The sequence below is a fragment of the Siniperca chuatsi genome, linkage group LG15 (assembly GCF_020085105.1).
Source record: "Siniperca chuatsi isolate FFG_IHB_CAS linkage group LG15, ASM2008510v1, whole genome shotgun sequence".
In the NCBI taxonomy this organism is placed as follows: domain Eukaryota; kingdom Metazoa; phylum Chordata; class Actinopteri; order Centrarchiformes; family Sinipercidae; genus Siniperca; species Siniperca chuatsi.
In genome coordinates this window covers 20,811,176-20,828,303 of record NC_058056.1, presented here as the reverse complement: position 1 = coordinate 20,828,303, position 17,128 = coordinate 20,811,176, and the positions used below count along the sequence as shown (strand labels likewise).

The 17,128-nt window shown below is 39.9% G+C and overlaps 1 protein-coding gene across 3 annotated transcripts; it reads right to left on the bottom strand.

The window, feature by feature from the left end:
* Positions 1–15,215, bottom strand: LOC122862350 (polypyrimidine tract-binding protein 1-like). Of its 3 annotated transcripts, none has more exons than XM_044167792.1 (16): positions 15,118–15,215; positions 14,303–14,356; positions 13,989–14,019; positions 10,014–10,074; positions 9,681–9,853; positions 9,107–9,253; positions 8,436–8,606; positions 8,005–8,115; positions 7,579–7,759; positions 7,218–7,295; positions 6,917–7,074; positions 5,518–5,551; positions 4,422–4,514; positions 3,706–3,922; positions 3,336–3,413; positions 1–3,054 (listed from the first exon to the last, which is right to left on the bottom strand). In XM_044167792.1, the coding sequence occupies exons 1-16, from the start codon at positions 15,123–15,125 to the stop codon at positions 2,922–2,924; spliced, it is 1,728 nt and encodes a 575-aa protein (XP_044023727.1). In that variant the 5' UTR covers positions 15,126–15,215; the 3' UTR covers positions 1–2,921. The 3 variants fall into 3 exon arrangements, with proteins under 3 accessions (XP_044023727.1, XP_044023728.1, XP_044023729.1); XM_044167793.1 differs by having other exon boundaries at positions 13,989–14,016; positions 15,118–15,168; XM_044167794.1 differs by lacking the exon at positions 15,118–15,215 and adding an exon at positions 14,548–14,635.
* Between the last annotated feature and the right edge of the window lie 1,913 nt (positions 15,216–17,128).

Genomic DNA, 17,128 nt, shown 5'->3' with positions numbered 1-17,128 from the left:
TGAAAGAAGGAACAAACTAAAGATTTATTGAAGGCAGCAGAAGATGCAAGAGACAAGAACAGAATGGCAAGGGGGGTGGGTGGGGGGCACATACAGAGACACTTCTGTGTTCAGATTGGTTTAATGTCTTTGTGTTACAAAAGTTTTTGTTTTTACAGCTCTAGAGAGCTTAATAGGTCTGTATTGTTTTATCAAAATATACATGTTTTGAACGTAAAGAGGATATAATCCAAATGATTTTGTGGTACAAAAACATGAATATATACAACCATCAACCCCGCTTCATACAATAACCCCACCCCCATATAAAAAAGGAGAGAAAAATAAAAGCTTTTAACAAAACTTGAAAGGCATATAATCTTCTACACTGTCAACATTTCAATTAAGTATCCATTCTAAAGCAATCCCTACCAAAGTAGGCTCTTTGTAAAGTCAATCAAACAAAAAAGGGATACAATATACAGTATAGGTTGAAACCCAAAAGATATTTCAACTTCATGTGACTTTTGTCCAAGGCATCGGAGAAACAGGAAAAAATTAAATTGAAGCCGTGTGTACTTGTGGAATAGCAGGAATGTGGAAAAACCTTAAATCACAACACTACAAAACAGCTGGGGTAGAAGATACTTTGGTCCTTAACAGCATAACCGTCTGCAGCTACATGAAGCTTTGTTAAACCATGCATAATAATCTTTTACAAAAATAGAGACAGAGCGCATCTGTATCTGGTCCAAAACTAGTGGTCGAGGCTGTGGAAACTGGTGCTTGAGGCACACAGGAATGTGACGACATTTAAGACTTCAGCGTGATGGTGCCAACGTGGACCTATCATTGAGGAAAAGTGCACTAAAGAACCTGATTGTGGCATTAAGTGGACACAGACAGGGAATCTGTGAGGGCTTTCCCACTCTGTAATCCTGAATTTAAGAAATAAATATATACTGGGTTTTAGACACAGTTCAAGACTGTTGTTACTTTCAATTGACAAACGCCTCCAAGCTGCTCTCACAGGTAGGATTACCTGAATATAATGGGATAAAGGCATATTTGCAGACAGGTAAGATAAAACACCTGAATGAGAGGTAAACAAAGTCAACTGACCAGGCCAGAAAGTGTTTCAGCCTCAGATTAAAAACTCAAGGAGTCAAGGCACTGTGATAATGATCAAACCCAGCCACTACATACAGGTATCAGTTAAGCTTAGAAGTGATACACATGTAAATGCTAACATTAAAAGAAAAGATAAATGAATATATGTGTCCACATATAGATGAACATAATATGGTTAAATGAGGTCCCAAACACCATTGTCCCTACTAAGAAAAGGACTAAATGGAGGTGAATGGGGACTGTAGGGCAGGAAGGCTGAAGCTCTACAGCTCTACTCCTGCAACAATACACCTAACAGAGCTACATCACCTAGCAAAAATATTAGGCATCTAAATGACTTACATTCATAGTTTCTACATACATATAATGGGATATATGCATACAAACCCTTAGATAAACATTTGTGTTTTTAAGAAGAAACAGAAGATTGAATGAGCCACTTCCCCCATTTAAACAATGCTGGAACATACCAGAAGGCATGAAAAAAAGGTATATTGAGAGCCACATCTTTTCCAAATGATGCCAGAGCAATGCTTTAAGCAATTTGGTTGGGGCAAAGTAAGGCACAAGACTGTAGATAAAGATATTAAAAGAAAATTGTGTCCTTATTGAATAACTTCAGATAGTGGTATGGATACCCCAAAGCAAATAAGTGGGTAGTTAAGAGGACCAAAAAAATTAAAAATTGATAATTAATTGAAATTAATTGTTGGGTGGTCTGTGAACCAAAACAAAATCCTTTGTCTCAAGCCATTGCTGACTGGCCAAACAGGTTCAAAAAGTGGCTTTCAAAAAGGCGCACACAGATATATCCACACGACTATCATAGTAAAAGGAATGCTGAAGTGTGTCTGGTGTGGATATAATTCATCCACATAAGCATACATACATCCATGGTGGAGGGTGACTTTTTTTTTAGCGATTTGGTCTAAAGTGACAGTTCATCAGCTGCCCCTAACTTTACCTCCAATACAATACATGAATGTTTCATTGTAGAACGTTGCCATTTGCCAGGACCCCACTTAAAACTTTATGATGGGACAAATTAATGATTAGGTTTGGGTACCAAGAACCTGTCCTTAACTGAAACCAGTTTAAATTGTATAAAAACCAGGAATTTGATCAGAAACTTTGATTCCACTTACTGATTCCTGAGCTAAGTTTGGCTTACATCGCCTGTTACACTTGCACCAATGCACATGAATAATGTTTACATCATTACGAGCAGGACCTACAGCTTACAAGTGTAGCTAAGCTTAACAAAAGAGTAGTGACACAGGAAAATGTAATCACTGAGCAAAAACTACTTCCTGCACAAGAGAAGTCCGTCTAACATACTGTGACATGGTCCAAGAATGCCAGGTTTTTGGAGGTCCCCGGTCAAAGTAATAATGCCCTAGAATCAGCTAATGTCTAGCTCAAATAAAAACAAGTGTAAAACAATCAATTTGTGCATGGCAAGAGGACATACTCATATTTATCTACATTTTAATTTAAAATACCTTGTATTCTATGCTGAATTACAGTTCATGACACCGTAAATCAAAAGAAAATAATTGTGTGTGTTTTCAACATGTTTTGGTGTATTATGATTGACAAAAATTGGAACCAGAATAAGTAAGTGGAATTGATTAAATTCTATACCCAAAACTATAAATGATGGGGAGAAATTAAGAATGGGGGTGAAGGGAGCAACATTCTACAAAGAACCATAGCCATAAATATGTAATGGTGGCCATTTCCACTGAAGGCAACCTTAAGAAAAGTAGCATTCAGATGGCAATAGACTTGGAGGGAGGAAGAAAAGGCACTCAGATGGTGGACTTTGAGAAGGACACTCGAAGGTGGTGGTTCTCTCCCAGATCGTGGTTGTGGAACTCGATGAGGGACTCGATTGCCTCCTCGACTGAGGCCATCTGGATCAGGGCCATCTTGCGGTCTTTTCTGTTAAATAAAGAGAGTTCTGAAAGTGTCAACATGCTGCGCACTTTGTGAAGGTTGCTTACTACTTGCTATGTTGTACTTTGAAGACTGATTTTTCTATATGCTCTATAAAGACACCTTGCTCAGACTCTAGACAATGAATACCACCTTATAGCATTAACAGCTTAAAATCGGCTTTGCCTTAAATCGAAGTTGTCAAGTGTTCTGAAGAAAGCCAAGAATTCAAAACACCAATAAGAACGAAATTTAAGACAACTGAGTGTGATTGGACTCAGACTTACTGAAAGAACTTGAAGGCCTTGACTGTGGCTCCTGAGCTGGCAAAAAGCCTCCTGAGGTCATCCTCCACCACAGAAGGCCTGAAAGCAGAGGGGAAAATAAAGAATCAACATAAAGCATTTATGTGGGTTCACATTTCCTTATTTGCATTTTTGTGTTTATTACTGGTATGGTGAAACAAGACACATGAGGTATCATTAAATCTAAAAATGCACCTCTAGAGTAGCATGTTTAGAAAATACTTTCACAACTACTTAATCCCAAGCACTAAATATAGAAAATGAGTCAGGACTACAAAAGGAAAAGCTTAGAGCACAAAAGCTGCTGAGGAGAGAGTGGGAATGAAAATGAGGCTCTTGCAGCAGCACTCACGGTATGTTGGAGAGATGGAGTGTTGCAGAGGGTGGGAAGATGTTGGAGTAATTTTTGGAGCCAGGCTTCTTGAAACGGTGAAGAGGCGAGTTGCCGTAGTCCTTTGTAAGGCCCTGGTCCTCATGGCCTTCTCTGGGAAGCTGCACTGTGGTGTGTTTCGAAAATGTCACACGCATGTCCCTGCCATGAAGACGCTGGCCATTCAGGTGGCTCATAGCTGAGAAACATTCATAAGATAGTCACCACTTTTAAAGAACACCACACACACAAACCTGGCTTCACATACAACTCTAAACAAGACTTATGACTGATTTCACACATTTTTCCTTTCTTGCCAGCACAGATTAACTGTTCCATTTTAAAATTGTACATTCAAATAGTTTAATTTCTATTACTAGTTTAACAGAAGTCAACTGGGGCTAATTTAAATGATTTTTAAAATCAATTTCCATCCTTACCATCCCTGACATATATGCATCAACAGAAAAGATTGCATACCATTTTAGTGTATTTACAGATGGTAAAACAAATGAAACAAGTAAATAATCTGAAAACAGACAGTCATTTATCAAAGGAAGACGTGACCTGTTTGCTCAGTTGAGGCCCACTAGGCTCAAAACAATGTATGGTAAAATGATGTGGGGAAAAGAGAAGATGAAAGAAAATGACAGATCAAAGAAAGCAAATAGTGTTTTGCAGGGCTAGAGTGTAGCTACCTAGCTGAGCCTGTGTGCCATCAGACATCTGGATCAGAGCGTTCTCCTTTTTATTGAATAGGATCTTCACTCTCATCACATCGCCATACACACCTAAGGAGGAAGAGGAAGGTGTCACAATACAAGTTCAAGAAAGAACACCACAGTACAGCCACACAGTCAATCACAGCAACAAAAAACAATTTAAACCATCAAATCAGGGACATTAATATTTATACTGCTACTAAATGAGCACTGATTAATAAGTAACTGTCAGGCTATTCTAGTAATTTTCTGTTTAGTTCTGCATGGAATCTCTAGAACTAATCCTACACAAGCCCTCTTAGATAAGAATTTCACAGATGTGGGGGGCGGGGATCGGTTTGATTGCTCTAGTGAAGAAAAAGTTGATTTCTTGACCAACCTCAGGGCCTAAGAGACATGCAGGAATAAACTAAACATGCACATACCTACATTAGAGTAACTGAGAGACTGCAAAAGAGTAATATGGTGACATAATCCAAGGGATATGTCAACTCACAATCACTAAAAAAGCAGCAGCATTTCATGTTTCTATGTACAGTTGCTGAGTGACTCAAGGCAACCACAGAAAATTCACCCTAACAAAAATTAAATTTGATGAATTTTCATGGTTTAAAATTGGACCGTGCAGAACCAAATAAAGAGTCGACTTTTATCCTTTTCCCGAGGGTGATGCTTTAGAATTTAGATCGGCTTCCCGCCTCATTCCCGAACAAAATGATCCCCACATTTCTATTTAGTGAGGCAATATTTCCATTGAGGGGCTGTGTTCTTTGAAGATGAAAAACTGAAAAATGTTTTTGCCCATGGACAGTAAACCACTGCTGTTAAAATTAAATGAAATGCTGCAGCTTTGTGTGGTGTTCTCACCTTACTTTTCTCACACAAACCCACAACAACCAAAACAGGTCATACAAACCCCAACACAAACAGACACCCCCACCCTTCATAGCCCTGGAGCCTGATGACGAGCCATCAGTGGTTAAAAAAAAAAGCCAACAACATGAGACAAGACATGCCCACCTTGCCAGGTAACAGTAGTAATAAAAAAGGAGATGAAAGGATGATAACGTACCGAAAAGAATAAAGAGGCAGTGTGGCGTAACGCTCTTTAGAGACAGCAGGGGGAGCAGCGGGGCAGGGGGCCAAAGGGGGATACGGAACAGGGGACAGGGGAAAAGAGACGGAGCGGAGTGGAGGACAGTGGAGTGGAGTCGGGACATGTCCGCAGGCCACAGGCAGCGAGGTCCACAGGAAGGCCACAGTACCATGGAGGAAGGAGAGGCATGAGGGATGAAGAGAATGAAGATAGGACAAGAGGAGGAGAGGATTCGAACAGCATGAGGAGGAAGAAGAGAAAAGAAAGATGTAGGTAAGGTGGAGGAAAGAAAGAAGATAGGAAAGATTATGGCAAAATCGGGGGGGACCAAAGAGGTGTCAATGTTGTGTTTTCAATTTGTGGGTGGTGTCCAAATTGGGGACAATGAATTGGGGAGAAAGAGGTTTGGGTGGGTGGAAGGAGGAGTGGTTGTAGTAGTAACAGAGGGGAGAGGAGGAACAATTGGTCGTGGGGCGTGCAGTCAGTTGGCAAGAGGTGAGGGGGTTTTAATACAAAAAAGAGGGAGAGGGGGACAGAGAAAGAAGAGAGAAAAAAAGAAGTAAAAAACAAGGTCAGTATACACAAAGAAATGTAGTGCTTCAGACAGTAGAACTGGCTAAATTAAAATGCACTGTCACTATGGGAACACTAGGAGAAAAAGAAGAGAAAAAAAGATTAACAATGAAATACAGAAAAAGGCAGAGACAATATGTACTTTTAAATTACATACTGTTTGTTTAGATTTAAAATTACATTATAATAACAGTCAAATCTGAATATCAATTTTAATAATCCTGTTCCAACTTAAAAGCTGATCTTAAAATGAACATTTTTTTATGTAATGACTACATAACTACAGTAAATGTAATAGTGCGACAGACTACTTATACATTCAAGACCTAAATCACAGGCATGATGTGTTTCTTTAAAAAAATACAAAGAAAAAAGTAATATTGTCTCTCCAACAACTCAAGGATGATTTCAACTAATGGACAAAAAATGAAGATATGAAATGGTAAGTTTAAAAAAAAAAAAAAAAAAGAAGTTAGTGTTTTGAATAAACTTAAAATTCACAGTGAGCAAAGTGGCAGGTCAGAAATGCAGCAGGTTTGGTCAAACACAGAGAGGTCCTGAAAGAGAAAGGGTTTTGACTCGATGACCCCCTTTAATTAAAAACAGTGGTAAGGGTACTCTAACTAGTCTGATCACATGGAGGTGGTGGGAAATGGGGGGCAAAACACTGGAGCTCTTGAACAAATGGATCCAGGTCCATGAACCATAGTGTAAACAAATGGAACTAACATTTTAACATTTCTCAGCACTGCACTGACACAGGCAGGATGTAGAACTCTTTAAGCCTTGTGAGTGCACTGACCTCAGGGTTCAGATTGCTGACCAACAAGACATGGTGTCCCCCAGAAGGGCCGAGCCCTGACAGACCGAACCGGCTAGCGGCAGCTGCTGCAGCTGCCATGCCACCGTGGCCCACACCCAGAGACGCCAGAGCGCCAGGAATACCAGGCATCGACAGACCTAAGAGGAATAAAATATTAATTACTTTCAACTTATTGCTCTTGTCATACTAAAAAGTAATCTGCTTTGGCAGGCAAATGTTTGGTGAAGGGATACAGGTCTCATTATAAATGGAAGAACATAGAGAAAGTTAGTGTACTGACCTGTCTGTTGGATGGCAAAGGTTGGGGGGAAGGCATGAGCTCCACCATAGGGAGAGGCTGAGATTATGCCTGGGGCAGCTGGGACAAGAGGCAACAAACATTAATAAAACCACAAACTTCTCCATCAAATGTGTACTTTGAATAATGTTCAGAAAAAAATAAATAAAAAAATCACAGGAAATAAAGAAAATGCTTGGGAAATGCTTAAAAACAAACAAACTGATAAATCAAGGACATATTTGGTGAAGAAAAACCTGGAAGTGCTAATTCAAAAGCAACTGAACTATATAGGCTTGTTAACATTTATAGATGTGATTAGAACCAAACACAAAAACTTCTTAAAATCATGTCACAATCTTACCAAATGCAGCAGCTGCCATGGTCTGGTGGTCAATGGAGGGCTGTGAATCTGCAGTGGGGAGGTCTGGGCGGGTGTAATCCCTGCTCTTGTCATTGTTGTACTTGACATTGAGGCTGGTGAGCTTGGAGAAGCTGATTCTCAGGGTACAGCAGGCATTGTAGATGTTCTGTCCATCCAGAGACTGAGACAGATATTTGAGCATTAGGCTTAAGACAATGTATGCGACGTGTTTTACACTGGTGATTTTAACTACAGTTTCATGTTTGATCAATTGGTCCCCCAGTGTACACACTGCACTGTAGCTGCAATAGTTTGCTTTAAATTGGTTTATTTGTTATGGCCAATCTCAGGCCTACTGCAAAAACCTGGTAACAACCTCAGAGTGAAACATCATGAGAAAGGCAGCATTAGTTGTACCAGTCTTACCAGTTTGGCATGCTGAGCTGTCATGCCATCGGCATACTGGATCAGAGCCTGGAACTGGTTGTTCTTAGTGAACGTGATGATCTTCAGCACAGTGCCAAACTTAGAGAAAATCTGGGGAGGGGAGACAGCACGATTAGGTACGACATCATGACAACATACTTAGGGAAAAAATAACATTTCCATGACAACTGTACTGGAAGATAAGCAAAGGGAATGCATATCTCTTTTAAACAAGAGTCCCACAATTAGCAACAATTAGCAAAGTGTTTCGCAGAGAATGTAATAAACAACAACATTTCTCAGTAACATAATAAGAGGAAAGAAGAGACTGATGCAACAACAATAAAATATATTTATAGTAGGTGAGTGGGTAACATTGTCAAGCTATGTATCACTTTGCATATGTCTGTGTCTGTGAGTACACATGGTACCTGGTGCAGTACATCCAGGGTGACAGGGTAGAAGAGGTTTTCCACTATGACTCTGAGTACAGGGCTTTGGGACGTTGCTCCTCCGATGCTAACTGCTTCTGCGGAAATGGCCATGCTTCCCATCCCACCTCCATGCAGTGCATTGACTGCCTGCAGAGCTGCCTGGGCACGCTAAGGGGAAAAGACGAGGAACTTTTGAGCATGGACGGAGAAAAGTATGCACTAATATAGGGCTGCACAATTAATCGAAATTGCAATATGGCCAACACAATATCCAAAACGCAGAAGCTGCAATTTCTTAATAAAAAAGGTAAAATATGTGACAAAACAGCATTCATGATTTTAATAGTTTTCAGTGAAAATGAAAATTGTGATGCAATTTTTTTAAAAATTTTTTTTAACTATAATCGTGCAGTCCTACAGTAATAAATGAATGCAGGTTTGTTTTTTGTTCAAAGCAACTGCCATATGTTTTAGCATGCTGTTTTTTGTGGTTTACCAACAAAATTCCGCAACGAACTTACTAGACAAATTAACAAACACTACACTGTTCAGAGTCTTTAAAAAAGGATCACAAAGTTTAAACCAATAAAGACTGGTGGAAGGAAGAAATATTAAACTGACACCTAAAACAGTCGACATGAAAACCAAGTGTGTGCACAAATCCTTACCACTTGGTTGGGGGAGTTGTCCGTCTTGAGCTCCTTATGAGTTGAGTACTGCATGTAAATGGGGTGGTTTCTGATGACAGGGGTGACAGAGGAGTAGTAGCTCACCATCGTCTGTGCACACTCCTCACTGTTCAGTTCCAAGAATGCCTGCAGGGGAGAAGAAGAAACACTCAATTTGTTTCTCCCATCACATAATGTGCCACTCAGAGGCAATATTAAGCATTCCTAATAACTTAGACAGTCTGTTGTAAAACTCTCTTATTATGGGCATTTTCTCTGCACACTTACATTCACTGCCAATCACTGTTTGTCTATTTTTAGCCAAATTCCATTTGACATCTTTATTAGTTTTGACACATAACTGCAGGAATCAGAAAACAGGAGATATTTAAGAGAGAGGGATTCAATGTCTTAACCTACTAAACCACGAGGATGTGACAAAAGGGTCATTGTCATAATTTTCAGGTCAGGGCAGAAGGCTAGAAAGCTGATCCCTTGTCCCTAAAGAGAAATTTCATCCAGGAGTGCAAGTCATACAGGTTTGGTGAGCAGACCTGCATATATCAGTCCTTACCTGGTTTTTCCCTTTCAGCATCAGCAGATTAGTGACCTTCCCAAAGGGCAGTCCCAGTCCAATAACCTCAGCCTCATTTATGTCGTTGGGAAGCTTGCGTACATGGACCACACGTGATGGAACACCAGGACTGCGGACGTCACCTTTGAATTTTTTGCTGTCGTTGCCATTGGCTGCAAGAAAAAGACAGAAGCAGATACAATCAGGGAGGGAACAGAAGGGTCTGGTTCTTCTTGAATAATGGATTGATTGTCATGGCAACACAAACAACACAGACACGACAAGCACTTCAATAAAAAAAAGGATTCACCCCATCCATGGCAACCCCCCTACCTGAGTTCATGATATAGGGCCCGTTGGATATGCAGGAAGAAAAGAGTTCGTCGGATCCCCTCTGCAGAAGGAAAGAAAACAATGGCTCACTTCAGTGCATTCACCAATGAGGGCACAGCATGGCAGGTGGAGAGCACAGCTCTCATATTACCGAGCCATTGTGATATAAAGCAGGAAGTAATCTGATAACCAAAAGAGGATTGAGCAAACATGCTTGAGAAGAACTCCACCTTCCTCACCAGGAAGAATGAAGTGACCTAGCTTGTAAGCAGGGATATTTGACTTCCCATCATAATCATGTCTTCCTATCCCATTTTATACTCTTCTCTAACAGTGTTGCCTAGTTCAATAACTTAGTCACAGTAGGCCATTATTTCTGACTTACAATGTGCCAAATTACCATGTTTTACCGCCAATCACATTCAAGGAGGAACAGCTACTATTCAGGTTTAAGCAGACAAGTCAGAAGTAAAAGTTTAGTTTAACAGCAGCTGTCAGTCAGTACAACTCATCTTCTCATAATTCAGCATTAGGAAGAAGGATAACACACTGAAGCCCTCTGGATCAGAAGACAAGATAGGGATACTCCCAGCCCACACTAGTTTACTGTCTGCTGAAACAGACTTGTCTGTCATCTCTCTCTCTCTCATCTCGCTCTCTTTAGTAGATATAAAATGCTGTTTCAGGGCTGTGCATGTGTTTGTGGGAGATGAAGTATAGCAGTCACAAGAAGTGGTTCAGCAGCCTAAGCTCTACAACACTCTACAATGAAGGTCCTGTTCAGGCTGAGACTAGGGGCATTGTTACATGGCAGCACACACACATATGGAGCCCCAAGGACACTCTGTTAGTTGAAGAGCCCCGGAGCACTTTAACAACAACCAGTCATGCAGGTTTGCTAGCATTCTTCTCCACCTTGTGAATCTTGGCCTTTAAATATGCATGGTGTTGGGGTGGGTTCGAGTCATGCTACAAAAAGTCTACACATAAAAAAGGCAGGAATAAGGTAATCTGAGAGAACATTTGATGGTGCTACACTTTGACTTCCACATGGTTTGGCTGAGTGTCACTCTCACTCTGAAGCCCACACAAACAAAGTAGGGAAAGTAGGGGTCAGGGGCCCCCTACTTTGGTCAATGTTCAAATCTTTACATACATGGAATGCATACATGGCATACTGAGCTAAAATGACTTAAGATGCATAATAGAGTGCAAGACAGTTTCTGACAAGACTCAAAAAGATACTATGAATGGTTTATTAACCAATTGACTATGCAATTGATTATTATTATTTATTTATTTATTTTTTTAAATGGGAGTGGCCAGTTAGCCCACATTGCTGTCAAACCTCACATCTAAAAATATGAGTAGAAAAACAACAACAACAACAGGCTTGCAATACAGATTATACTGAATGATCGAGATTGGTGTGTTCTAGTTGGTGGGAGAAAAATGTAAAAAACACTATTTTTGCTTGATAAATGGGCCAAGGGCAGATGCGAGCCATGAGAAATGAAGGAAGTGGCTCCAGCCTGACTCAATGGTTGTGGGCGGGCAGTGTCACATTATCAGTCAGCAGACCAACTCCAAACAGGAAGAGCAGAAAGATCCCGCCTGCTTCCAGGGTTTTGCTAAACTTCCTCCTGGGGACTGATGGTTACTGTTCCATGGCAGGACTCGCTTTCTCTCTCTCCCCCGACTTCCTCATTCTAATAATAACCTCAGAGCTAAGACAGACAGTCTACAGTGCAGAGCAGCAACATCAAGTCACATACAAAACAGAGTATTGTGTAACAATTGACTGAAGAATATACCTATAGCTTTTGGAAGGAGAGTGCAGAGCAGCACAAAGAAAAAGTTACAGTACAAAGCCAATGGAAGAAAAATAGAGCTTATAAATGGTTTGTTGGTTGAATCCAAGGCAGTGCTAAACCCATTTTTCCAACACAAACCCATGAACTATGTATCGACTTGTTCACATCCTTTGTTTGCTCAGGGAGCTGACAGTATAATAGTAACCTTCAGGAGACGATGACACATTACTGGCCCACATACTGAAACTGCTGAGCAGCTTCCTCTCACTGACAATGGCCTACCTTGAACTTCATTTTTTAAAAAAAAGGAACATGGACTAGAGGTAATCTCCCTGCTCCATACACCACATCATGCCTGGTTTGCATTGCATCAAAGAAAGAAGAACATGGGATCTCCAACTCTAACGGGGGAAAAAAGCATTTGGGGAAAAAAAACAAAAAAAGAACCTTTATGAACTTACAAGGAAACAAAATCTGAGATTATTCATTTTGTACTTGTGTTGGCAAGGGACTTTAAAATTTGGATTATGCAGGGCAGTGGGGGTGGTAATCTCTCAGGAAAGGCACAGGGGAGAAGAGCACAGGTACAGACATGTTTGTTCACTGTGATCAGCCTTTGCCAGTGGAGGGGGCAGGGAGCTGTGCCTCACCAGGGGCTGGAGGGGGGAGATTGGAATGCGACCGCGGAATGCCAGACACTCTGCCCAGACAGAATAATTACAGATTCCAGCAAGGCAGCGCTCCATAACTCAGAATTATCACTACCACAGCACATCAAATCCAGAAAACAGTAAAAGTTAAAGAATCACATCAGGAGTCAAATCTTGAGTACCGATCAGCACCCATTAAATCGTGCATTGTTACCAAGTTGAAAAACAGGCCTTACTAAAACGAACAGAGGGGGTGGGGTGTGTCCCTGTTACAGCATGCGTATCAGAGTGCTTGTTTAAACAGTGTAAAGACCTTTGGTCGGGTGGGTGAGGACTGTTGTGGGAGGATGGTTACAGCCCTAAACTGAGTTAAATTACTCCACCTACACATAACTACCACAGGCCGTGTTACCAAGGATTACTACTTATGCAGACATTTTATTGGGTACACAAGCAAACAACCAGTAGTTTGCCAAAAACAAATGCGTTACCTCTTCAACAAGTTTGCACACACAGACATGTAGTGATGGGCTGCGGTTACAGTTACATAAGCATACAACAGCTCCCACATCACTAGAAACGATAAGAGCAAATTCATGCAAAAAGATTAACAGTGAACATTTGCTAATTTGTTTCCCTGTTGCTGGTTGAGTAGTCTTGTGATAGAAACAAGACCGAATAAATATCAAGCGCCAGGGCAGGATTCAGCTGCTTTCTTAACATTCCAGTAAGACCAACAGGCTATTATGGAACACACAAAATAAACAGGAAGTTTCATTTCCCAACAGCCACACAACCCAGCAGAAACAGAACAGGAAAAAAATAAAGCCCCACCTCAGAAAATCTATTCTAATTGAATTATCAAATATTCCATGTCCACAGTCTTGAGAGTTTCTGCAACCTTTATGTATTCTACTGCATATCATAAATCTTTATAAAAAACAAAACAAAAAAAGGAGAGCCAGCCAGCCTGCAACTGCAAACTCATTACACATGAGAAATGTCTTCGGACAGCAGTTCTGTAATTATAGAGGAAGTTCTTGAAAACTGACGGACCATGTTATTCAAGTCCTCAATGTCGACACAGTTCTTTTCCACTCTGTCTTGTAAAAGGTTTCTCATGCCCCTGTTTCCTAAAAATTTGTTTAGGTGCAGTGGGTCATGTAGAAATACCTGCCACACTTGTGTAATGTAAATACAATGAAATCTCATTATCTGACCTCAAAGCTAATTTTGATGGGAAAAAGCATTCCAATTACAGCACAATTGTATATATTTATTAAAAATTAAATTAAATTTTTAAAACCACAAAACCTACTGGAATTTTAAACTGTGATACCCATTGAACAACTTCTCAATCAACACCACTCACAAATGTATTTACTTTGCAAAAAACATGTTAAGAGTTTAACATAACTACACACACATTTTATAGTATATAGTATAGTCAGTGAAATGAGGAAAAGTGAAAAGAAGCAGAGCTGCAAAGAAGAGATTAAATAAATGCCTACCTTTGTGCCAACTGATATGTCATGGACACTGCTGTGAACGAGAAAGGAAGCTCATAATTATCCAGGAAATCAAAGGAAATTACCCATAATCAATCATGAGATGCTGTTAAACAATTCACCACAAAAGCAGAACATTCTGCACTCCGGAAATACAGTCCTTACAAAATCAATAATATAGTGCTGTTCAAACAAAAGCAAACTGACTTCCTCATTCAGAGATGAATACATTTACGAATCTTGAAATTCAGAAAGCACCGCAGCAACTTAATAAGTCGAGCCAAACACGGCCATGCAAAAATATACACAATACTTACTCAATTTCAGGGACGTAGCCGGATCCCAGAGGGTACAAGTCAGCGTCTAGGCGGCTGTAGTGGTTTGGCAAAACATAAGAGCAAACTTCAGAGTGGACACTAAGCACAAGTCATAATGAAGCAAATCTCTAAATAACAAATGTACGGTAACCGTAACGCTGAGCGAGTTCAAGGCAACGTTCACATAGCATTGGAAGTCCTTTCAACTGTCGAATGCAGGTGATCTAATATGTACCATATCCTACCCTGCTTAGATAACCCGGTGTAGAAGTCTCTGATTCAATCAACGCGAAATGTTCAGGCCAGACATCTTCAACATGGCCCTGGCACTCCGCAGACAAATGAATGCGGAAATGAGACACGTTGCTTTAGCTAGCGCTCGAGCTCCCGTGAAACCAAGTTACCAAGGTAGCCAATGTTAACTAATGTCTGCGTTAGCAAACGACGGAGTATTGTCAGTATGTTAATCAAAAAAAGTTTGTTGAAATTGTAACTCTCATCAAGTCCCGTTTGCTTTAGTTAGCGTTAATGCCTTTTACATAAAACAATGAAATATGTCCGTTCAGACGGTTCACATAAATAACGTTTGCTAGCAGTGGCGATGGCTAGCAGCTGCTAGTTAGCTTACGCTCCTGCTAACTGTTGCATGTTTTGATGAAAAAAAAATGTTTCAAAACTTTCCCGTTCTAACGGCTAAGTGAAACAACCATCGGAATCAAAATATTTCAATAAGCAACCGAAATGTGCGAAGAAATTACTCAGCGGTTGGTTTGCCTAATAAATTTAAGTCTTAAGTGTGGCTCTTTTTCACTTACCCGTCCATTGCACAAGAAAAAAAACTGCAGGTCTGAAGCGAAGGTAGGGAGGGCGGCAGACTTGCTTGATTTTCTTACAAAATGGCTGAACACACGGAGGCGAGCGCTGATTAGTCCAGGCACTTTCAAGAGCCAAAAACAGGCGGGGACAAGCTTCTGCTTGAGTCGCGATTGGACAAGACGACTATCATTTTGTGAAAAAAGAAGGCCGCGGCAAATTTCCAGTAGCTACATCATATCAAGTGGTTAGGTTTGATCGAGTTGTATGTAATGAAAATCGTACTTTGAGTCACCACATGGGTAAAATAAAAGAAGAGAAGGTCAGCCTGCCGAGTTTTTCCTAAAAATGGGGCAAGTCGGGAATCGGAGTTAAATATATGGGCTCTCATAAGATCTTATAAATATAACATTACTGTACATGCCAGCAGTATGAATATAAGGAAGTGTTTTTGGTGGTGCATTTAAACCATATTAAACTAGCATCAGTGTCCACAATACCAGGGTTGTGTTTAAAAGAGCAGTGGTGGAAGAAGTATTGAGGTCCTTTACGTGAATAAAATAAGCAATACCATGATGTAAACATCCAATATAAGGAAAAGTCCTACGCTCAAAATCTTAATTAAGTAAGAGTACGTAATCAACTAAATGTACTTAAAGTATCAAGTGGCCCATGTGAGTGTTGTAGGCTATATTATAGTATTTAATTACTAATATGCATTATGTAAGTAGCAATTTTTATTAGTATAGAGGAGCTGGAACCATTACTACTTTATATACTATTGGGTAGATTAGACTACAGTGGATCTTATCTTAATAAGATGCACATATGTTTTGTATGCAAAATCTTAATCGGCAAAGTAACTAGTACATTTAGCTGTCAAATAAATGCGATGGAGTAAAAAAGTACAATATTTACCTCTGAAATGTAGTGGAGCTGAAGTTTCATACTAAAAGAAAATACTCAAGTAAAGCACAAGTACCTCAAAATTGTACTTATGTACAGTACTTGTACTAAATGTTTGTATACAGGGTTAACCTTCATCCCACACTGGTCATGAAGTGTTGGGAGAATTACAAATCCAGTTTTAGCGTTCTTTAGTGGAAAGGAAATTCAAAAGCAGAAAACACAAGCCTTTTCAATTTACAGTTCCACAGTACCTGCTTATTTATGATGCCAAATATAAATCTAAATCGGCATAAGAAATTGAAAGAGAAGTCTTTTCCAACCTAGATAGCACACAGAATTAGTGACCCTGCTTTGTGGACCTATTCAAAGTTACAGATGGTTTGAGGTATTCAGATTCAGGGCACACATGTGCTGCAGTTTTCACCACTCAGTGTAATGTATGAACAACAACACTGGTTTTGGTGGGATACAACACAATGAAGGTGGTAACTGCCCCGATACTGTGGTTTGTCAGCACAACAAGTATAGAGTCAAGACAAGATCCTGTAGACAACAACATATGTAGTTTAAAATTGCAAAAGGCAATGAAACACAGAGACATGTATACAAATATAAGGCAGTGTAGAAAAGTAGGTAAGCACCCAACACGGGTATGTGCACACTGTAATCAACCAGAATCAGTTGAACATGTGTTATTAAAAAGGAATGAACTGGTATCATCACTGATGGAAGTGAAACATGACATTTTCTCATTAGGGAATGTATCGTGAACTATATAGTCATAAAGAAAGAAGTCTAGCAGAGAGAATTTATTTATTCATTTGTTTGATCTAAGTTTTTCTCCTAATTTATTTTGGTGCCTGTAGTGCTTCACAATCCAGCCAAGTAGGTGGCAGTTACGTAGCTACACACTGGCTTGCTAATTTATACAAAGACAAAGAAGAAGGAAATACCTTCATATCAAGAAACATACAGTTCTTTAATTGATACAGTTGTGGGACTTACCAGTATGTATTATTAAGTTTTGTGGGAAATTAGGTGAAAGAACTGAAAGATAGGGTGTCTTAAAATCTAAAGTTGAGAAGTAACAGAAACCCAGATAAA

Coding starts and splice junctions, on each gene's coding strand:
- LOC122862350 (XM_044167792.1), bottom strand. Junction 14,020..14,302: donor GGCTACGTCCCTGAAATTGA/GTAAGTATTGTG, acceptor TCTCGTTCACAG/CAGTGTCCATGACATATCAG. Junction 3,414..3,705: donor CTCCATCTCTCCAACATACC/GTGAGTGCTGCT, acceptor CTCTGCTTTCAG/GCCTTCTGTGGTGGAGGATG.